Here is a 24,829-nt window from a genome sequence, read left to right on the forward strand (position 1 = left end):
CAGATTACGAAAAGTTTGGAACAATTATTCTAATAATTCTATTTGAAGGCAAAACCTAAGTACAGAAGAAACATGAACATAAAAACAAACAGAAATTCCCCAAGTGTTCTTTTAAGATTATACTGATTTCTTCCCTTACACATTCAGATAAATGGTGCAGTGTTTTCAGGCCCTGTTTGTCCAATTAAGTAGGGTGTTTTCTCAGATGAGAGATTCCCAGGTCCCTTACTTTATTGGTGAATTTTTAGATTTCGCATTGAAGTAAAAAAAAAAATTTGTTCTTTGATCATAGATTCATAACTGCATATAATCACATCAGATCACATGCCCCAGTGGGCCTTTACACACACAGTGATACTTAATGCTGCCCTGTTAATAGCATTAGCAAAAAGAACCAATAAAACCAAATTCAAATCCAAATGGAGCTTTTTCAAATTCAATCCTCCTATAGAGGAGTCAGATACAGGTCTCCAAATCTTTCTCATCTGATGATGGAAGTGTCTCAAAGGACTGAAAAATTCAAATGAACCAGAGAGATGCTTATCTTACATGCTGCCAATCTCTGAGCACTGCCAGGAGTGATCCTTGGGCACAAAACCTACAGTGAAACCTGAACACAAAGTCAGGCAGAATTCTTGAGCACGACCAGGTGTGATCCCCAAAACGAAACAAACAGAAAAAAAAAATCTAAATAGTAAGGATACGATTTCTGGTTCTCCACATCAGGGACTTACCAGGTTTAGAGTGAATCAACTTAGGTCGTTTTTTTTCCTTTAGTAATGTAGTTCTTTGGGTAACTGCAGTGACCGGAAAAAGAGGGAGGGTTCCTAATAGGGCTCAACAAGTGTTGGGATACTAAAAAATTGCACCTACAGGCTTAGCTGAGCACTAGTAAGCAGCAGTCTTGGGCCGACCATTCCCAATCTCTATGGTGGTTGACTGAGCCTCACTCCTAACATAGAGAACCAAGAGGGTTGAACCATCTGGGTTGCAACAGCCTCCTACCTGCCTCATCTCTTCCAAAGCTGTCACTGGTGGTTGGCCAGGCAAAAAGCCAATTATCTGACAGACAAGTGCTGGTGGAAGAAAAACAAGTTCAGGTACTGAACAATCTGAGATGTCAGATTTACAACGCCCTACCGCCAACCCTTCAGGCTGGGGTTAGGGGTTCTGAAAGGAGATATATATATATATATATATATATATATATATATATATAATATATATAGCCAAAATTATGGGGAGCAGTAGAAAGGGGGTAGTGAAGGGTGAGGATCGCAGTGTTGAGGCTGTGACCTGGCCATCAGCGGGGTTCATGACGGTGGTCTGCATCTTGGAACATCTCTGAAATAATTCCTGCCCTGCAGCCTCGGGACATTTTCCCCTCTCTCTGGAGGACCTGATGGTTTGCGTTGGTCTCTTTGAAACTCTTGGTTTAATATTAGCCCGACAAAGAGGAAAACCCACTCTTGGGTCTTGGGAAGGGAAAAGGCAGAGAGAAGCCCAGGAAGGGGAGCAAGAGAGGTTTGATGCCCACCATGGCCTAGTCGTTAAAGCTTGCTCACTGACACCCTGGCCTCTGAGTCCTCGACGTTCTCAGGTCCCTAGATGCACCCTTGCCCGTGGGAAACTCTGCTTTTTTTTCCCAGAGAGAGAGAGAGAGAGAGAGAGAGAGTGAGAGGAAAGGGCTGCGGGCATGCGGGCACGGGCTGGGAAGGGCGTTTCTGCCCTGTTTACTACTAGGCCTCCGCCACCGGTCAGAGCCCAGCCTCCCGCACCGCAAAGCTTCCTGGAAATGTCCTCATTATCACTTCCCCTGCAGGGCTGGGGGCTGGGAGCGGGCAGTCCCCTCCGCCCCCGGCTCGGGCCGCTCCCGCCTGCTCCGTTGCGCAGCAGTCCTTGGAGAGCGGCTGCCCGGGCTGGCGGCTCCCACACGCGCGGCCCGCGCTCCGGCTCCCAGCCGCTTCGCCATGAGGGTCCCGGGTGGGCGCTGCGGGGCGCTGCTGCCCTGCCTCGCCTTCGTGATCGTCGTCTCCGAGGCCAACTGTGAGTTAATCGGGCATCCCGTCCGCCTTTCCCCGACCGAGCTCCCGCGGAGCAGGAGCGCCGGAGGTGGGGTGGCCACCCTCTACGAACCTCAGCCCGCTTGCAAAGTTTCCCCGAAGTGCCTCCTTAGCAGCACCGGGGCAACCGGGCTGCGTGCAGGGACCACAGCAGGGCAAGAACTGCCCGACTTTGGGAATCGCGTGGGGTTTGCCGGGAGAGGCAAGGACCTAGAGGCGAGAAACTGGGGCTGAGGGAGTTATCCTGGGAGAATCAGAACACCTACGGCTTTGCATCCAGCTGTTCCCCCATCGGACCGCACGCGAGAGAGCTCGTTGCAGGATTAAGATTTGGGGGGGGGGGGGGGGGAAGGCTCCTTTCACCGCCTTCCATTTGTAAATTGCAGGTCCCAGACCTGCACTCCCTCCCTCCCTCCCCGCTACCTGCCTCCCTTTTGCAATTTCTTGGACTTTGACCTTGGCTTGCTTATCGCAACATAGACACACAAATGATTGTAGGGTTTTTGCAGAGCCCTAGGCAGATGTCATTTTTCTAATCTTGAAATAAAAGGATTGTTGAATATTGCATTTCTCAGATCATTTTGTACTGAGGTTTTTGACACCCAGTGTCACTGATCTGAGGTGTGGGTGTGAAGTTTTTGTACTTTATCTTTGAATTACCAGCTCCTTATGTTCCCTTGCTTGGATTCAAGGCAGGCTGCTGAGTTTACTCTGAAAAATATATAAGTTAATATCAATGTTGTTAGTACGCTTAGTCATCAGTCGATTTGCTCATTTTCTAAAGTTGAACATACTGATTTATTAAAATACTTGCGCTATATTTTATTCTCAGGAAATGATATGGAAGAGATAAATTCTGAATTACAAATGACTTTTGGGCTGCCTGAAGCTCCAATGGGTACTTTCAAAGAGCAATTTCAGGAGCGTAAAATAGTAATTTTCTAACAGTCCACTACTTCTTACTTTGCTGATCAAGATATGTGAGATAATTTAGGGCGAAAGCCTTACTTGTTGATCTTATATTAAAGAGATACAGTAGCAGGACTTCAGCATTTTTATTGAGCCTGTATATCCACAACCTGCACTAACTCATCACTTATATTGCTAATTAGGACTGTATGATTTTGTTCTTGGTAACCTGTGCCTGTAGAGCTGCAATTACTATTTTCATTGGCTGTTCCTAAGACCTTTATTTATTTATTTATTTATTTATTTATTGCTTTTTGGGTCATACCCAGCAATGCACAGGGGTTACTCCTGGCTCTGCGCTCAGGAATTATCCCTGGCGAAGACCTTTATTTTTATAGTTGTTACATTTTCATTGACTCTAGGCAGAGTTAAATATTGTCTATGTGTGTGTTGTATGTGTGTGTGTATATTGACACTGATTGAATGTATTCATTCTATAAGTTTATCATATAATAAGAGTTGACCCTGTATTAAACTTACGAAATGACAGTTTATGAGATTGAGATAGATGCAAAATCCTTTTACTTACTAAGATTTTAAGTTTGAGATAGAAATAGAACCCAATATTTGTAGTACAAGGGCTAGGGTGTTTGTCTTGAACATGGCTGACTTGGGTTCAATTCCTCCCATATGGTTCTTTCTTTGAGCACTTCCAACAAGTGATTCCTGAGTGCAGAGCTTGAAGTAACTCCAGGACATCACCAGGTGTGGCCAAAACCAAAACATATAACACAGTTTTCTTTAAATAGTTTACTTGGATCAAAATGTTAACTGATAAGATTGAGACAGATGCAGAATCTTTTTACTTAAAAGGATTTTAAATTTGAGATAGAAATAAAGCCCAATATTTGGTTATTAATTCAGTGTTTGGTCACGGTCATGGTCCTCCCATTGCTCATCGATTTGCTCCAGCGGGCCCAGTAACGTCTCCATCATGAGACTTGTTGTTACTGTATTTGGCATATCGAGTGTGTCACGGGTAGCTTGCCAGGCTCGGCCTTGCGGGCGAGAAACTCTCGGTAGCTTGCCAGGCTCTCAGAGAGGGGCGGAGGAATTGAACTCCAGTTGGCCATGTTGGCTGCGTGCAAGGCAAACGTCCTACCGCTGTGCTATCGCCCCAGTGTTTAACACATATAAATGTAGTGACAAACCCTGGCAAGCTACCCGCGACGTATTCAATATGCCAAACACAGTAACAACAAGTCTCAAAAAAAATGGAGATGTTACTGGGCCCACTAGAGCAAAATCGATGAACAACGGGAGGACAGTTTGTTTTTGTTTTGCTATTTAGAGAAAAACACGAGCAATCATGTTAGTTATTGTTCTAGTTCATCATTTTAAAAATAAGTTATTTAAAGATGTTAGTTGATTTCCCAGAATTTTTCTACTATATACCTGTGTTTATCTATCCATCAGGTAGAGGTATAAAATATGTTTGCATATTTTATATTGTTTCTCACTAAGGGCTTATGGTAAAGTGAAATAGGAGAAAGGAAATGTTTCCCTTTCCTGTGCTAATTTGGCTCTCATTTCTGGTAAGTATATGCTATTTTTGATATCGCAGATATTTTTTTTCTTCCCTTTTCTTGCTTATCTTTGTTCCTCCCCTAGTTATTACTTTTACTCTCTATCTTTCTCTTTTTAAAACTTCATTTTCTACCAGAGCCCCAAATATGGCACTGATGGAGATATTTGACCAAGGTTAGGTCAGAATTGAAGTTGGTGGTAGCAGAGTTAAAGGTTATTTCTGTATTTTGCTTAGCAACAACAGCAACCATAAGTACATCAGCAAAACCGTATACCATATTCTTGTACTATTATGTCTATGTTATGAAACAGAAAAGCTTTTCAAAATAGATCCTTGTTTTGGTCAAATTTAATAGTTCTTAGAATGATTTATATGAATATTTAAGCTATCAAAATATGAGAAAATACTGTATGAGTCCTGATAAAACATGTCAAAATTTCTTAGATACAATATTGTGAATGTTTGAAGGAAGGAGGGGAGGGAGTGAGGGACAGAGGAAGAGAGATAGGAAAGGAGGGAAGGGAGGAAGGAAGAAGGGAGGAAGGAGGAAGGAAGGAAGGAGAGAGGGAAGAAGGAAGAAGGGAGGGAGGGAGGGAGGAAGGAAGGAAGGAAGGAAGGAAGGAAGGAAGGAAGGAAGGAAGGAGAGAGGGAAGGAGGGAGAGAAGGAGGGAAGGAAGGAAGGAAGGAAGGAGGAAGGAAGGAAGGAAGGAAGGAGAGAGGGAGGGAGGGAGAGAAGGAGGGAAGGAAGGAAGGAAGGAAGGAAGGAAGGAAGGAAGGGAGGAAGGGAGGAGGGAGGGAGGGAGGGAGGGAGAGAGGAGGGGAGAGGGAGGGAGAGAGGAAGAAAGGAAGAAGCTGATTCACTGCAAGGCCACTGAATGAACTGCAGAATAACCAGGCCTAGGTCAGGGACTTGGGTATTTACTGGGAGGAACTCATGGGTTTTCTGTATTAGAGCTGACAAAAGATGACTCATTTTGAACTGCCTTGGTCCTTTGTTTCTCTGCTTTAATTCCTAGGAAAGAAACTTCCTCCTTTGTCTCAACTTGTCTTTGGAGTCTTGTGACAGCAACTTTCTCAAATTAGCCTCTACAAAGGAAAAGATGTTGGGAAGGAAGCAGAAATAAAAGAAATCAATACATTATCATTATTGCCTGTAAAACTTTCACACACACCTTTCTTCCAGTAAATATCATTTGTGCCTGTTATAACTATAAATAATGCAGATAATTAGTATAGACTCCCAAGAACCCCCTCCATAGGTTACATTGAGCCACACCCAGAGAGGCAGTGAGATTACTTTCTAGTTTAGTATTTACCAGGGATGTCCACACTTCCTGCCGATCTGTCACAGTCACATCTCCATTTTTCTACATTATGTTGACGTACATTGTTCTGTGATAGTGCAGCATATGTGCCAAATAATATTTAAAAGACAGGCACAGGAGTATATTGTCTTTCAGGCTTACCTGACTTTCTTGGTTTCAAACTTGAGTTGGCATTTATGACATCCTCCTTTGGCTCTTGCTCTCAGACTGTTGTTTATGTGTTTTTGTCTGCTCAGGGAGATGATCTATACTCTTCTTTGGAAGATTCTGTGCCTTGCTTTCCACTGTGTGGGTGGTGTCCTCTCCCTGGAAGAATTCATTTTCCGGCCGCTGTATGAGTAGGAGCCTGAAACTCCAGCTATTCCTACCATATGGGCCTCTCTCCAGCATGGTAGTTTTCTTCCGAAAGATCTGCAGGAGGGTTCTGCTGATGCCTTTGTCTCTTCTGTTTCTAAAACCTAAACCTGGCATACAGGATTCATGGAGATTTCCAGATCTTTGCTTCTAGGCTACCTTTCTCTGCTTCCCTCTTTAAAATGGTCTTTTCCTGTGGCCGTTTCATAGGAGAGTCCCTTTGTCTGGAAGCACCTTCATTCCCCACCCATGCCAGATGATTTATCCAGTGGCTCTTTAGAACATATTATAAGATTTTCTTCCTTTTGTTCTAGCTTGTTTTCTTTATAGTAATGGATTGACATTTGATAATGCTTTCTTCTTTTACTTCTCTGTTATTTTATCTATTTATTTTTGGTTTGGGAGAACCACCCCAGTAGTGCTCAGTGCTTACTCCTGGCCTATGCTCAGGGATCACTTCACTCCCTTCAGGAATCAGGAGGACTGTAATGGGGTGCTGAGATTGAATCCAGGTCCACCACATGCAAGGCAAGCCCTATCCACTCTACTATTGCTTCAGCCCTATTTCTCTTTTGATTTTCTTTTTTCTTTTTGGGTCACACCTGGCGATGCACAGGGGTTACTCCTGGCTCTGCACTCAGGAGTTACTCCTGGCGGTGCTCAGGGGACCATATGGGACGCTGGGAATCGAACCCAGGTCGGCCGCGTGTAAGGCAAACGCCCTACCCGCTGTGCTATCTCTCTAGCTCCTCTCTTTTGATTTTTAAAGGATAATTTATAAAATTATTTTCTGAGTTCCTGTTGTATAATATACAAAAAATCATTTGCCTTTTCTTTTTAATCTTTTGGTTTCTTGCTTTTTTATTTAAGGGATAAATTGGAGTACTCTGTTTCATCTGAATTTTTTTTTTTTGCTTTTTTTTAGAGCTCTCTGATTTTTAGAAATGAGGGGATAAATTAATGCAGTATTAAATGCTCTGTGTTGTGAACTTTAAATAAAGTATTTCATAATTTTATACTTTTTTGCAAAAAATATGTTGGAATGATAACATTTTTAGTTACCAAATCTTCAAATCAGTCCAGTCTCTGAATATAGTTGCTTAATAAAATAAGAGGTCTTTTCTCAGTCACGTGAAGTCTAATGTGGTTTGTATAAATGCCTTCCATTTTTAGTTATACCATCTGTTACATGTCATCTCCAGTGTCTTGAAAAGAAAAGTGATCAATGGTAAAGGAATGCATATTCTTACCTTATGAGGTGAGAGTAATGAAACTCACTTTGCTTGTAGAACAAAGGCCCTAATCCAAGAAAGTACATGAAATTTTTGGTTCATTTTGTGTCTGTAATATTTTTTCCTTTCAGATTAGATTAATGGCTTTTTTTTCAAGAGAAGTACACATATAATTATTTTATTTGACCCTTAGTAATATAGTTATAAGTGTGAATTTCTAATGATCTGAGTAACATTTGTTATAGGCATAATTAATTATGTCTACTATTATACCAGATGGGGACTTAATATAACTACGCTAATGGAAGGTAATGTAGCAAGATAAAAAATGTTAATAGCTAATGCTCAAATTATACATGTTGTGAAAACTGTTACTATTTTGCATTTCCTTGAATATCAATTTGAGCTTTAGAAAGTGAAGTGCTGTAAACATGAAAGAAAATACACAAAGCAGCAACAAAAGAAAGAATAAAGGAAATGCACAATATTTAATAATGTTATCTTTGAAAAGTTGAGTTCTCATGCATATCATTCCTAGTTTACTCCCTTTCCTGACATGTAATAAGTTGTCATTAGTTCTAGTATCTGGAAATTACCATGTTTAATAAGCATATTTATTCAAATCCCCTTGGTTTAGTATGTTTATTTATACTACATGTTATAAATACTCATCTAACCAGAACCTGAGTGTTTCTACAGATGACTAAAGTAATAAGAAACACTTTTTACCCATTCTTAGTCATCAGTATAATTCTTCTTAGTCCTTTTGCCCATTTTTAAAAAAATTTTTATTAGTGAAACACCACGAAGTACAGTTGTAGACTTACAAATTTTTGTGCTTGGGTTTCAGTTATACAATGATCAAGTACCCATCCCTCCACCAGTGCCCATTTTCCACCATTTTTTGAGAATAGACTTTTTAAAGAAACATTCAAGAACTTTAAATCTTCATAGAAATCTTTAAATTTTCATAGACTTAAATCTTCACAAAGTGGTAAAATTACAACTTTCTGTAGATGAAAATATGATCTCATTTTTCTGAAGGGTGTATTTTTATTTTCTTAATGGTTTTTTTTAAATTTATTTTTTTATTTTGCTTTTTAGGTCACACCCGGCGATGCTCAGGGGTTACTCCTGGCTCATGCACTCAGGAATTGCTCCTGGCGGTGCTCGGGGGACCATATGGGATGCTGGGAATTGAACCCGGGTCGGCCATGTTGGCTGCGTGCAAGGCAAACCCCCTACCCGCTGTGCTATCACTCCAGCCCCATTCTTAATGAGTTTTATACCTATTTTATAAAGTTTTTACCTAACTTTAGGAAAATGTTTTCTTTATCTTGTTTCTATTTGAAAAGAATTACTCTCACAGACTCACCTTTTTTTCTACTTAATTCTTATTTGAACCTTTAGAAATAGTTTATTCCAGAAGTCACTATTTCCTCACTTTCTTTCTATCACTGGTATTGATTTTTGAAAATATTTATAGTGATTTTGTTTCTAAATTAGCTGTATGTATTTTAGCTCATTTTATATACTAATAACCATTATCTTATTAACTTCTTTACATCATTAACTTCTTTAGATTAGCTTACTGATTCTCTAATATGTGTAAAGTATTCCAACAAACCACATTTATTGGAATATAATTTGAATAAACACATATACATTGGGCCGGAGCGATAGCACAGTGGGTAGGGCGTTTGCCTTGCACGCAGCCAATATGGTCGACCCGAGTTCGATTTCTCCGCCCCTCTCGGAGAGCCCGGCAAGCTACTGAGAGTATCTCGCCCGCACGGCAGAGCCTGGCAAGCCCCCCCGTGATGTATTCGATATGCCAAACACAGTAACAACAAAGTCTCCAGTGGAGACATTACTGGGCCTGCTCGAGCAAATCGATGAACAACGGGAGGATAGTGACAGTGACATATGCATTTAAAAATACATTTGTAGTCCACTAGTCAGAAAGCAATGTAACACTTTGCTTTACATTCTTATAAGCTCCCTCATTTAAACAAAAGCTTCATCTCTTTTTGTTGTACCCATCAGTATATCTGCATTTGCTTTCAAACTTAAGGAATTTATTGAAACCATGAGTCTAATAATGACTCTTAGTGTTTTCTCAAGTTTTGTGCTCTATCCTTATATTTTTCTTTTCTTATTATGGTTTTAATTGGACCTAAAGGAGACGGTTCCCTGACATCATTAACCTGAAATGTGTCCTTAAAGAAAAGGGCACACTTCTTTTCATCCACAGTAACTAAAAATAAGAAAAGCATTTGTGTTTTAACTTATAAGACATTATGAACAGTTATTTTTGACCACTGGAGCGATAGCATAGTGGTAGGGCGTTTGCCTTGCACGCAGCCAACATGGCTGACCCGAGTTCATTTACTCCGCCCCTCTCGGAGAGCCCGGCAAGCTACCGAGAGTATCTCGCCCGCATGGCAGAGCCTGGCAAGCTCCCCGTGACGTATTTAATATGCCAAACACAGTAACAATAAAATCTCCAATGGAGACGTTACTGGGCCCGCTCGAACAAATCGATGAACAACGGGAGGGCCTCGAGCAATTTTTGACCACACCTGGCAGTGCTGAGGGTTTACTCTAGTCTCTGAGCTCAGCAATAACTCCTGGTGGGATTGGGTACTATATTGGGTGCTGGGAATTGAACCTTCATAAACTGTGTGCAAGGCAAATACCCTACCTGCTCTACTATCTCTCAGAATATTTGTGCTCCACCAAATTCATATGGCGAATTCTTAGTTTCCATTTTAATATATCTGAATGGAGGCGCTAAGGATGTCTAACTAAAGTTAAGAGTAGTATGAGTGAGACCCTGATCCCATAGGATCCTTAGTATTACAAGAAAAGACACTGGAGAGTTCATTCTTTCTTTCACTGAACACATACATGCTTGCATCCCCTGAGAAATGCTATGTGAGGATATAATCAGTCGGAAGACTGCAACACCAGGAATGGTTCTTCCAGAACCTTGATCACCTTGGAATTTCTGAGCCCACAAACTATAATTTTCTGTTGCTTAAGATGTTCCGTCAGTCTGTAACATTTTGTTAGAGCAGATAATTACTGATGTTTATTATGCTGACTGAATGTTGCTACATATACAGCGGGACTTAGAAATATTCAGCTCTCTTGAGTATTTATGTGTTAAAGCTACCATTTTCTAATTGCATGCTTTATTTTTCTTCTCATACTAGTCATTTTTTTCTCCTTTCCTAAAGGTTATCAATTTATTCCTCTGTTATTGAGATAGCTTTTGCAAAGTCAGCAAGGAATTCTAAAAGACGGACAGAAATAGTAGCGAGTCATAAAAAACTAGGTGACACACCAATTTTTAAAATAATCTTAATTCCAAATGAGCAGTTAAAAATAATATGCTGGGGCTGGAGTGATAGCACAGCGGGTAGGGTGTTTGCCTTGCACACGGCTGACCTGAGTTTGATTCCCAGCATTCCATATGGTCCCCCGAGCACTGCCAGGAGTAATTCCCGAGTGCATGAGCCAGGAGTAACCCCTGTGCATTGCCAGGCGTGACCCAAAAAGAAATAATAAAAGTAATAGTAATAATAATAATAATAATAATAATATGCTTACGGTCGAAAGGGAAAAAATTGAGATCCAAAGCCTTTTTCTAGTCTTTAAGGACACGTAAAATTTTCTTTTAGGCAGAACTCTGAAATAGTGCAAGAGTTGGAGACATAATTGCAGAAGTAGGCCTACTCTTTTATTGTCACCCTTAAAAATGTTCAGAACAGTTTGCCCATTGCTTTTTAAACTGATAAACAGACACAGGGCCAGTGAACCAGAATATTGATACAATCCTAAAAAAAATAGGTCAAATAGAACAAAAACAAACATTTTTTTTAATAATTTATTTCTTTATTGAATCACTGTGGGAAAAGTTACAGAGCTTTCGGGTTTAGGTCTCAGTCATGTAAATATCAAACACATTTCCCTTTACCAATACTTATTTTTAACCGCGAACCCCAATAGAACCCCACCTCCCACCCCTCCCAATTCCTGTGAGGCAGATGAGTTCTAGTTAATACTCTATCTACTTTGACTAGATACATTGTTTCGATAGAAGATGCACAATTATTGTTTAGAGTTTACGACCCCCCCCCCCCACAATCAGACATGCTGAAACAGCGTTGTGAAATGATTTGCTTTCTACAACTTGGTTTAAGAATAAAATGATGTCCGGCCGCGCGGTTTTGGATTTCTGCTATTTTACTTATTAACCCTGGAAGAATTTCTACTAAAAGTTAGATAGTTAAGAGATTGGTTTCTGTGCTCTGGAGTCGTGGCCGTGCCGGAGAGCCGCTCGTGGGGGGCAGCTGGCGACCTCGGTCGGGCGTGAAGGACTGCCCATTACGACCCCCTTCCCATGAGGTCCCTGCCGCCTCCAGCCGCAGCTCAAACCTGCTGTCCACAAGGCTCCCGTGCGGCCGCCATCTTTCTTTCCAGCCCAAAACAAACATTTACTATTTGTAATCTCTTGAAACATCTCATCAAATCAAATGGGTGCTTTGGTTTTCCAGTTTGTAGGAGCTAAAGCTATCTGTGAATATCTTACGGCATGTATTAAAGAGACACCTGTTGTGATCACAAGTGATATGGCTAGCTTTTCATGAAGTGAAGACAAGAAAAGAGAAAGCTCAGAAAATTCTTTTATCTTGCCCAAATATAAACCTCCAAATAATGTACCCTCACTTATCACTGAACAAGAGCAAGCAAGTGAGTCATTAAATAGAAATGGTCAATATAGTTCCCTTTTCTATAATAAGCTGCCTGTTCTGTCATATGGTTAAAAACATTTGTTGAGGGCTAGCACGATAGCACAGTGGGTAGGGCGTTTGCCTTGCAAATGGCCAACCCGGGGTAGATTCCCAGCATCCCATAAGGTCCCCCCCCCTCCCCCGCACCACCAGGAGTAATTCCTGAGTGCAGGCAGAGTCAGGAGTAATCCCTGTGCATCACTGAGTGTGACCCCCCTACCCCCCCAAAAAATAAAACATTTGTTGATTTGGAAGGAATAACTATATGCACCTCTTTCTTAGTTTAAGACTAAATCAAATGTTTTAATTTGGGGGCAGGAGAGGCAAGAGCAGTAAGTTTGGTTTATTGTTTCTTTTTCTAGAGCTGGATCTGAAATTAAAATTGCATTCTTCAGAGTAAGGGGAGGTTTCTTTCACTTCAGTTCAGGCATTGTTTCCATTCACATTTATCAGTGTGTTATAAAATGGGTGAGTAGGTGGTCAATGATAATGACCCCCAGTGACTTTCTTACAGCTAAAGACCAATCCTTGTCCTTTACAGGCCAAATTATTTAGAACTCACCTTTATGTATATAACATATAACTACCAGATTATTTTCTGGTTTTCTTTCTTATTCATACCTATCTCATGATTTTTGCTTTCTTAACACATTGCTCACGAGTTTATTTATTGCTCAGTTTTCTTCAAGAAAAGAATCATGGTTTATTTGTTTAAAATACTTTTTCTGACATTTTTTAACCCCTACCATAATAATTGGAGAATCAGTTCCTTAGCTGCCTTGTCCTCAGTGTGAATTATAGACAAAACTTAAGTATAACATCTATTACAAACTTTGTTTAAAAATTAAACTCTATCTTAAGTACACACATAGCATTTCTACTAGCCAACAAGTTTTTCTGAAAGTTATTGATAATTATTCATGTTGATAAATGGCTAATAAAAAATCTTTGTGTTATTCTTTTTTCTTGATATTTTCAAACATTATTCATCTGAATCTTCTGTGACAGAAATCTTTATTGATAAATGTAAGATATCACATTGAATAAGTGGTTTAATTAAAATTTGTAATACATGGCTATAAGCTTTGGTCATTATTAATTTTTAACTATTGCATTCAATTTTTCCTCAGGAAAAATTTTAATTAGAAAAAATATGCCGTTTCAAGAACTGAAGCACAGTTATATCTCGAAGTTTTATCTATTTGTTCTCTCTCTTTGAACACTGAGAGCCACTTTTTTTTTAATCTCATCCTACACTAAAACAGAAACAAAGGTTCAAACACCAATCTATATGCTAGTCAATGACTCACAGATACATATACTCATTAAGAGGCAGTTTTTCATACCTGGGATACTAGATAATGCAGGGCTGGAGAAAAGGAGGCAGAAGGAAGAACGTAGATCAAGAAGATTTTTGAAAAGAGGAATATAAAAATGCATTTGTAAAGAATTAGCAGTTAGAATGGAAGAGATCAGAAGCCGAGCTATCCTAGCTCTTGGACTATTCACCCTCATCACACTGATCATTATGAAGTAGCCTGAAGCTCTGTGGTTCTGTTCCACCTTGAGCAGAGGATAGGAAGCTTGGAAACCAAGTGCATATGGAGGATCAAGGACTAGACCTCCCTCTGGAATAAGGAACTGAACCGAAGATTGGAGACCGTGCCTATGAGGAGAAGCAATGCTAACCTCACTGTCCTGAAGATGAAGTCCAATATTAATGTATATAATTATGTAATAATTATATATAATATGCAATAAAATATATTCTATGCTAAAGCATATTATAGAATATATTTTATTTGTATAATATATACAATATATTTTTATTTATTTATATAAATATATAATATTTAAATAATAATAAAATAAAAATATAATGATATATTACCTTTGAAGATAAAACAGTCAAGTTTATGCTCCAAAAATAAAAGTTTTGTGCTCACAGAAAAATACTGAAGAGAACAGATGAAGGCTCTGATGACAATTTTGAAAAAAAAAATGCAATCAGTGTGGGTAATGGTTATGCCTAATTATCTAATCTTCTGGAGCCCTATTTAAAAGTAGGGATACAAAAAAAAAATCAAACAGATACAGTCATACTTCTCATTTAAAAATACAATTAAATATTATAACATCAAATTTTAATCTGGATGTAATACTTTTCAAGTAACATAGTTGGGTTTGAACAAGGACCTTTCTTGGAAGTCTTAACCCAGAAAAGAAAAACAAACTGTTGACTCTTATGCAGTGATGCAAAAAAGTTTTGGAAGCAGAAAGAATTCAGCGCTGGGAATTGGGTAAACATCCAATTTTCTTGAATTTTGATTTGTTCGCATATAAAAAGAAGACTAATTTCTACTTAGAGAACTTGTGATAAGGATTAAAGGACAATGCAAAAACAACATTCACATGCTTAAGTTGTTTCCAATCATGATGACTAATGAAACTTGCTGGAACTGTGGGGTAAGATGTTTTGGAGCAGACAGACCTTGAATCAGCTTATAAAAGCAATTCTAAACATTATTTGTCTCTGTAGTGCTTTTGGATCTGTGATATCATCATGCTGTTTTCTCCCCCAGGCCCAAGTTTTATTAAGAAATTACTGACATCTTTTGCTGAAAAATTCTGATATATAGCAATGCAGTTTGATTTTAAAATATTGTGAAATCATTACAAAAAATCAGATAATAGTCATTATCTCATAGATATAATTAAAAAAAGAAAAAGAAACAAAAACATTTTATTGCACTGAGAACTCCTAGAATCCATAATACTGTTATATATAGTTATGATGCTGTATATTATACTCTCTGTACTTATCTTCTAACTGGTAATTTTAGTTTGGGGACTCTTTCCTCCAACCCTTGCCCTTCGCTTTACCCTTTGCCTCTGATAACCACAAGTCTGATCCTTTTTATTAGTTTTGTCCTTCTTTCCACACCTTGTTTATTATTTTTTAAACTTATATGGGTCACTGTCCTCCCGTTGTTCATCAATTTTCTCTAGCGGGCCCAGTAACATCTCCATCGTGAGACTCGTTGTTACTGTGTTTGGCATATCGAATACGTCACGGGTAGCTTGCCAGGCTCTGCCGTGCGGGCGAGATACTCTCGGTAGCTTGCCGGGCTCTCCGAGAGGGGCAGAGGAATCGAACTCGGGTCGACATGTTGGCTGCGTGCAAGGCAAATGCCCTACCGCTGTGCTATCGCTCCAGCTTATATGAGTTCATACAATATATGTCTTTCTCTAGATGACTTATTTCCTTTAGCAAACTCCCTTTACATTTTACATAATCATAATAGTAGGATTCATAAATTGTAGGATTTTAATCATAAATAGGATTTCCACACATATATTTTTGATGAGATGTCAAAATTTTCCTTTGAAAGCACACTATTAGATGGATAAGTTTATATGACAAATAATATTATCTTGCGTAAGATCAATCCAGGCTATGTAGTTCTTTTGTTAAATTAAGCATTTGAATAGCAGAGTGCATAGGAAATTGAGCACTAAACTAAAGGGATTATTTCATTATTATTATTACTATTTTGGTTTTTGGGCCATGCTTTGTGTGGCTTACTCCTTGCTTTGTGCTTAGAGGTTGCTCCTAGCAGTGCTCAGAGAATCATAGGTGGTGCCAAGGATCAAAACAGGACTGTAGAGGAAGTGCCTTACCTCTGGCCCCGCAAAAAAGATTATTTTGAAATTCTTGTTACATTAACACCATTCCTAGTTCTGTGACCTCAGTATGCACTTTTTTTCAAATTTTTCAGTAGGACAATGGGGGGATAGTGATTTTATCCTACGGTGTATTTTATTATTTTCAATAAATATTTTAATATTTATTTTGTGAAGATTAAATGCAATAATATATAATTCAAGTGTTATTAAGTACCAGACCAATTAAAATATTAGGATGAAACTTAATAAGATAAAAATTTCACATTTAAATTTATTTAGATAAAATTAACTTATCGTTGGCTTTATTATTCCTTCAGAGTTGTAGCAGTTTTCTTTGTACTTCTCTCATCAGTGGAGGCAATAAAACTCATATCTTCTGAGAAGCAGCAATTAGTAATGGATAGGTAGCAGATCTGAGCATCATCAAAGACATTTTTTTATTTTGTAAATTTTATTATAAAAAGATACATTGTGCTTCTTTATCTGATTTTCAATATTTCTCTTTAGCAATGTTTGTGTGACTGGTTAGTATTCTTTTATCTTTTATTTATGTTACTTGTAATATTTTTCTATTTACCTGCATAATTGTCGTCACAGCATTGTACTCTTTAAACATACACCAATTTTTCTCTGTAAACCGATGTGAACTTAATAAAAAGTTTAGAGGACTAACATACATATCTCAAAGACTAGGAGCAACTCTTTTGCACACAGGAGCTCCAGGATTGATCCCTAACACTGAAGGGTCCCGCAAGCACCGCCAGGAGAAAAATCCCCAAGGACCTCATTTATCCACTCATCTGTCACTGGTCATTTGGTGTAGTTTCCAAGTCATGACTATTATAAATAGCACTGCAGTGAACATAGGAGTGCATGTATCTTCTCAAATTAATGTTTTTCTGTTCATTTAGTATGTACCTGGAAATAGAATTGTTGGATCATATGATAATTTTTTAGTTTTGAAGATTTCCACACTATCACAAGAAATGATATGCATATTTTGAGTTATCCTTGTATCCCTGGAATAAATCTTCTTGCTTATAATGTAGAATCCTCCTTTGGGGAGATGCAGGTGAATAAACTCAGGGTATAGTACAAAAGCAAGTGTTCTACCACTGAGTTATATCCCTGGTCCAAAAACTCTTAATGTTTTGTTGAATGTCATTAGCTAAGATTATGTTCCCTTGGCGTTCCTTGGGGCAGGGAGTGATCTCACCCCGCCCCAAGGAACCCAGCCCCAGCCCCTCCACTACCAACTGCTGCCTCGCTTCAGGCTGCTTTCCACATGCTCAGGCCAAGCCTCACATATGAGTGAACATATTCCTGGACATATCATAAGACACTCCCTACCCATTTTCCATAATTACACACCATATTTGATGGGGTTCAAACAGTAGAGACTTTTTTTGTCCATGTTCACATCAGTATTTGTTGTTCTGGTCTTTTTTGATGTTATAACAGGTGTGAGGTAATATATCTTTATTGCTTTGATTTTCATTTCCCGATAATCCGTGATGATAAACAGTTTTTCATAAGGCTGTTGTTTCCTTGTTGATTTTATGTCTGTTGACCTGTTTATTCAGCTGAGTGCATTGATCAGATATCTTACTACAAATGTATTGCTGTTGAGGTCTCTCATTAGTCATTATTTCTGTTATTTGTTGCTTTAAAAATATATATATTATATACAAATATATTTATATAAAACATTCATATATAAATATATATTTATAAATATAAATGACTATATATTACATATTTGGTATATTGTTTGGTGTATATATGTTAAGTGTCAAGATATATATGACCTCTTTCCTTACTCATTGTATCACGAATCATGAATCACGACCATCCTGTTATTTGTCGATTGCCTCGAGCAGGCCCCAGTAATGTCTCCTTCATCCTAGCCCTGAGATTTAACTCATTGTATAATGTCTCTTTTTACTCATTACCTTTCATATTTAGCTTGAAATATATTTTATCTGACATAGGCATGAATATACCTGCCCCTTTTGTCTACCATTTTTATGTATGTTTGCTTTTAAATCTTTTATTATAACCCCCCATTTTATTTTTATTTATTTATTTTGCTTTTTGGATCACACCCAGTGATGCACAGGGGTTACTCCTGGCTCATGCTCTCAGGATTTACTCCTGGTGGTGCTTGGGAGACCATATGGGATGCTGGGAATTGAACCCGGTTCAGCCACATGCAAGGCAAATGCCCTACCCACTGCGTTATCACTCCAGCCCTGTTTTTTTATTTTTGGTTTGGAAGTCAAACCAACAATTTGTTTATTTATTAATTTATTTTATTAGTGAAACGCCATGAGGTACAGTTGTAGACTTACAAACTTTCATGCTTGGGTTTCAGTTATACAATGATCAAGTACCCATCCTTCCACCAGTGTCCATTCTCCACCACCAATGAACCCAGTAGCCCTCCCACCCTCCACCCTCCCACCCCCCACCTTTGTGGCATGGCATTCCTTTTTGCTCTCTCTTTAGGGTGTTGTGGTTTATCCACCCCTTTTTTTCATAATCCTATCTAAGGCATGTTCTCTTGTAGAGAGCTTCAAGTTGGATTGTGTGTGTGTGGCGGCGGGGGCGGGGGGCGGGTGTTGTGTATGTAAGAGATCCATCCACTTTGTGGTTTCTGAGTCTTGATTCATGAATTTAGGTCATGAAATTTAGTGGAATTATAAATGTTAATAAATTTATTATTTTTTCTGTAAATCTGGGACATATTTTGTCCCTGTTCACCTGTTGGTCTCATTCTCTTCCCTTATACTCCATTACCTTCCTTTTCTGTAGTCATCAAGCTTCATTTGCCTCTTGTTTGTTTCCTCACACATTTGTTTTGAGGCTACCAGAACCCCAAATTTTTTTGACTAGGTTCTAAGTTTAGATTCAGTCTTTTTTGTTTTTGGACACAACTGGCAGTACTCAGGGCTTACTCCTGGCTCTGATCCGTCCTGTCAGATTCAGCAGATCATATGTGGTGCAGCAGAATGAACCCATTTTGACTTTGTGCAAGGCAAAGAGCCCTACCCTCTGTACTATCACTCCAACACCATAGATCCCACTTTTGATGGAAAGCTATTAAGTCAATTCATGAGTGCTCAATATTAGTCTCTTCCTTTCCCACACACTATGTTTTTTAGATATCTTGCTACTTCCCAATAAGACTTTCCTTCTAAAGCTGGAGGTAAGGCACTTCCTTTGCATTCTGCTAATCCAAATTCAATCCTCAGCACTTTACATGGACGACTGAACCCTCCCAGGAAAGATCCTTGAGCACAAAACCAGCTAGGAGTAAAGAATAAGCACAGCTTGGTGTGGCCCAAAAAAATAAATACATTTTATATTTTATTTATTTATTTGCTTTTTTGGGTCACACCCAGCGATGCACAGGGTTTATTCTTGGCTCTGCACTCAGGAATTACTCCTGGCAGTGCTCAGGGAACCATATGGGATGCTGGGACTTGAACCCGGGTCGGCCTTGTGCAAGGCAAACACCCTACCCGCTGTGCTATCTCTCTAGCCCCTCTTTTATTTTATAGAATTTCCTTTATTATTTATTTCACAGTTGGTTTAGTGGCAATGAATTCTTTTCTTTACTATAAAGCTTTTTGTCACTTCTTCAAACGTAAGTGATGTATCAGCAGGATACATCAATAGGTGGTCTTGGAAGGTCTTTTTTCACTCAATATTGTGAATATATCATGCAGTTTCCTTCAAGTCCTTAGAGTTTATGTGGAGAAATTCACCAATGGCACTAATGAGAGTCATATCTTCTTTTAGGATTCTTTCTTTATCTCTGACTCTTTGTATACTTCTATTTGAACTGTATTGTTTATAGCTCTTTCAACTTCCAGTATCTATTGCCTTCAACTTGGGAAATTCCTTTGCTATTATATCTTCAAAGAAAAATTCTGCCTCCTCACATCTCTTTCTGGAATTCTTATAAGCAAATGTTCTTCATCTTGATCCTATCTCACCTTGCTCTTATATTATATTTAGTTTAATTCTTTAATATATTTTTTTAAATTCTTTAATATCTTGTTTAAAATTCTTTTTCCCTGCTGCTCCTTTTGGATACTTTCCTCCAATATTATCTTCGAGTTCACTGTTTTAATATTTGGTGGTTTAATAATCTTTTATTTAAACTCTCTGTGTAAGTTTTAGTTGCTCTTCTGTATTCTTTTTCTTCACCTCCCTCTTCTTCCATAACTTTCCCCTAACTTCTCTTTATGGAGTCCAAATTGTTGGATGAGCAGGGGGTACACACAAACTCGGTTGTGTTGCTTTCACTTTTGGGTGTGGTATAAGAGGTACATCTCATCGCAAATTTGTACATTTGGCCATGGTGCTTGCCAGGAGACACACAAAACTAAATTTGGTGCTGGACATGTGCAAGGGGTTCCATTGTTTAGTTATTGGTGCTTGTACACAATCTGGTTGTGTTCACTTGGAATTGCTGTGGATCTCCCAATCACTCTTGCCATGTGTTATACTCTTGGCTGCTTTGCTCACACATACTTTTGTTGCAGTGCTCATCAAGGACTTCAAAGTTTAGCTTCAGCGTATGAAGCTGAAGTTCCTGCGTGTATGGTAGAGACTGCAAATCCTGATGTTTAACTGGAGTTCCCAAACAGTAGAGCGGAAGAGACCATGTTTGACATAGGCAGGAAATATTGGAGATGAACTTATGAACTAACATTTGCAAGCAAGGACTTTTGGCCTCTGAGTCACCCCCCAGGCCCAGTGTGTCTGTCCCCTTCACCTCTATGACTTTTGTTTGAATTCTTCTCATACTTTCTGGGTCCTTGTTGAAGTTCTCTTACATTGCTTTCATTTCAGTATCATCTGTGCTCATCCTTTGAGGTCTTCATTAGGGATTTCCCGTAGCTCTGATATACTTGGAATTCTTTCCAGGCCTTTTTGATTTCTCATCCCTTTGTCTCTTGATAACGGTGCTATAAGAGGATTTGATTAGAGGGTCCATGTTCAAACAAGTCCTGCCAATTCTGGGTGTTCGTGATTCCAAGTGCCGGGTCACAGTAATGTTTCCAAGTTTATGTGCGTGCCCTGCAGTGAGTGTAGCACTACTCAGATCTCTATGACCACTGGCATATTTGTCATAACGAGGATTATGCAACACATACAATGTTAGGGTCAAGCCGACCTGGGAAACATCAGGAGGATTGAAGTTGCATGTGTTTTGCATCACATTTCAGTGGACCTGGTCTGTCACTTGATCTTCTAGACTCCCGGTGCTTCAACAGGCAAACCTGGAGAGGTGGCTAGGGAGTCCATATCAGGAAAGTCTGTGGAGGAAGCTGGACGCTTAGTCATAGAACGTGTCCTCTGGGGTTAACAGAGCAAGGGGTAGGCGGACCATAGATCAACAAAGAATTTGCAGCAGACAACGGGGCCCTTGCTAACTGGTGGTACTTTGCTGCTTTATTTATTTATTTATTTATTTATTTATTTTGTCACCTTTACCACTGAATATTTTAATTTGGACGAACATTTATGATATTGCACTTTAATTTCAGATTTCACATGTTCATCACTTTACATAGAAATGCAAATTTTTATGTGTTAGTATTCTCATTATAATTTAAATTAAAAAAATTATTAGTGAATCACTATGAGGTACAGTTACAGACTTATAACTTTTGTGCTTGCATTTCAGTCATACAATGATTGAGGACCCATCTCTCCACCAGTGCCCATTTTCCACCACCAATGATTTCAGTATCCCTCCCACCACCCGCAACCCATCTTTCCTTTTAGGTGTTGTGGTTTGCAATCGAGGTATTTAGTGGCCATCGTGTTCAGTGTATAGTCTACTTTCGGCACGCATCTCCCATTCCGAGCGGGTCCTCCAAACACCCTTTACCTGGTATTCCCTTCTCTATCTGAGCTGCCTTTGTGGCTTTCTTAGTAGCAGTAAGATGGGGACTGAGATTTGTCTGCTGGGTTTAAGAATTTTGTCTGCTGGGTTTAAGATAAGTATCTCTCAGGCCCCAGCTAGCAAAAAGATGACTAATATGACACTCATAGGTGACTCTGACTCCGCTTTTTTGCTCTAAAATTTGTCTCTCAGTAAATGGTTTTAAGTATAAGATTGTAGATTTGAGGTGTGGGTGTTCTTTGTAACCCACTCCCTATTTATTCCCTGGGCAGAGTGCAACCTCTTAGATATTTCTTGCTTGCTGCAGCTTCTTCCTTGTGATGGGTGTCCTTTAGTGAGGGTTTCTCTATCTCAAATCCATCTAAAAGCTTATTCTGTCCCTTTCCTATAAAATTAATTGGGCTTCAGGTTGTTTTCTGTGTAACCATGCAAGTTTTAATATATGTTTACCTTCATCTGAGAAGGGTACAAATACAGGTTCTCAAGTTCAGCCACTTCCTGTATTTTTTTTTATTTTACTTTTTAATTTGAAAAAGTTGCTGCTTTTTTGGTATTGTTTCTATCTCTTCTTTATGATGCTGTTTTCCCCCCCTTAAATCTGTTGCTCAGTGTTGAATTTATTATGTTTTTTTTGTTATTCGTTTCAACTTTTAAAAATGTTAAGATAGTTGAAGTTGTCATTTTCTTTTCCCTTTACTTCCTGTCCTTTACGCTTTGTATAAGGTCTTCCCCCCCCCCTTCTGCTGATTTATCCTCCTGTGTTTCTCTTTTCTCGTAGAGTCGTGGAAGTTTATCATTAGCATTAAGAAAGTTCATTACTCTAGCTTAAAAGATGGTGTAGCTATGACTTCTGACATAGCTTAATTCTTTTTATCCAATGTAGTCATAAAAAAGTAAGCATTAAGTATTGTTTGGTAATTTGAACTCAAGCATGAACTTGAATAATTTCTGTAGATCTTTGTACAAGTGCTGTAGTGCGCAATAATTCTACTCAGAGTTATTAACCAAGGTGCACATATACATATTTTTTTCTCCTTTCAATGATACTATTTTAAATTTCCATACCTTAAAAGTAAATTACATTTAATCCAATATGCAATGGATTTTGTTATTTTATTTGGATCAGGTTTTGTTATTTTATTATTTAATAAGTATTTTATCATTATGTTTATTATTTTATTTTTGGATTTTGTCATTTTATTTATAAAATATGCTATTTTATTAAATAATTCTCTTTGTTTAATAATATAACATCTTAGTTAAAACAATAAAGTATTTGTTCACATTAATTTCATTTTTCCTTCAGTTTTATCCAGGCAGGATGCTTCCCAAGTCCTAGTTAGGAAACGTCGTGCAAACTCTATGTTGGAAGAAGCCAGAGAGGGCAACCTTGAAAGAGAATGCATTGAAGAAATTTGTAATAAAGAAGAAGCCAGAGAAATCTTTGAAAATCATCCTGAAACAGTAAGAATTCATGCAAACTATTAACGTAGCACACCTAAGCAGCTTGAGTCTGTGTTCTATTGTGTCTGTGTTGCAGTTAAATTGTGTGTATCTCCTTCCAGTTCTAATCACTGAAGCATTTTAGGAGGAAATATCTTCAAAGGAAGGTGGACTTGTTAGGAAGACACTGTTGCCAAAGGCATTATATTCTGACCAGTGTATAATTTAGTTCAACCTTATTATCAGCAAATAGTATTTACAAAATGGGTTTGTAAATAATCTCCACCAGAATTTGGTGGTTTTGGATGTACGAGGGACTCATTTCATGTACATTGTGTGTGTGTGTGTGTGTTGTGTGTGTATGTGTTATTACATTGTCATTATGCTTTATTAAAGTTCTACATTGGCCACGTAATAGAAAAAGAAACCTGATAATCCAGAACATGGTACATAAGTAGGTGTTTAGTGAATGTATAGTGATGAATTCTTTTCAATGTTATGTATCCTGAGTATACTTTAATTTACCCCATATACCTTGAGATGTATCTATGCCTATTCTGACTCTTGGGCTAGAATTTATATTTTTAATAAATAAATTTTTCCTAGTTAGTGGAAAATAATCTAATCAGAAAGACTTCTGAGCATTGCAGAGAAATCTGGATACCCCCTGGACCTCATTTTTAGTCCACTAATTTTCCTTAGACATATGCTAGTTTTAAGATGTCCTGTGCAACGCAAGAAGCAAGTGTGTAAACGGTACTTCTAAGAGTGAGGATGAGCACTACATTGAGAATTCAATCTAATAAACCTCAGGATACCTCAGGTATTTTCTGAGATAAACTCTAAAATATCCAAGAGGAGATGAGGGAGAAAGCATTACCAAATAACTCCTTTACCTTTGCCTTGGCCTCTGAGTTCATGATACTAGATGAGAGTTAAGAAAGTGGAAGCCCCTTCTTTAAAGAGATCTTGTCTGACTCAGTAATCATTTAGTTACTCTCTTTCTCTTTGGGGTTTCTCTTTGATCCTTTTTACCGCCACCTACTTCCACCTAGGTTCAAAGGCATTCCCAACCTAGGCATTCATTTTTAATAGTGGGTGAGAGGGAGTAGGTGAAATTTAAAAGTTTTTCTTTCATTTTTATTGCTTTTTAGGATAAGCTATTGACAAGGCCCAATTGTATTTCTACTATTTAGCAGTCTGATGGAAACAGATACACATGATATATATATTTACACATTTCTTTTTTATCATGTAAACTTGAAATATTCACCAAAGTAGAGACAATATGATAAACTTCCACACCCTTTTTCCTAGGCTTCAACAATGGTAAACCCTCTGCCATTCTTGATTGGTCTATTTTTCATCCCAACTATTTTTTATTGTATTATTTTTATATGTTAATAATGTGATTCTATTTGTTAATAATATAAATTTGTGTATATATTAATCACAATATAATAATATTATACAATTATTTTAGATTGTTGTATTATTTTGTATTAT

General features: G+C 38.4%; 1 protein-coding gene across 1 annotated transcript in view; it reads left to right on the forward strand.

Moving 5' to 3' along the window:
- The first annotated feature begins 1,716 nt into the window (after positions 1-1,716).
- PROS1 (protein S) overlaps positions 1,717-24,829 on the forward strand; it is a 95,145-nt gene continuing 72,032 nt past the window's right edge. Inside the window, exons 1-2 of the mRNA XM_056135465.1 lie at positions 1,717-2,046; positions 23,187-23,344. Coding sequence (XP_055991440.1) covers positions 1,971-2,046; positions 23,187-23,344 — 234 coding nt within the window. The 5' untranslated portion in view covers positions 1,717-1,970. The remainder of the gene's footprint in view (positions 2,047-23,186; positions 23,345-24,829) is intronic.

This window comes from Sorex fumeus, unplaced genomic scaffold (genome assembly GCF_029834395.1).
Source record: "Sorex fumeus unplaced genomic scaffold, SorFum_2.1 ptg000115l, whole genome shotgun sequence".
Taxonomy (NCBI): Eukaryota; Metazoa; Chordata; class Mammalia; order Eulipotyphla; family Soricidae; genus Sorex; species Sorex fumeus.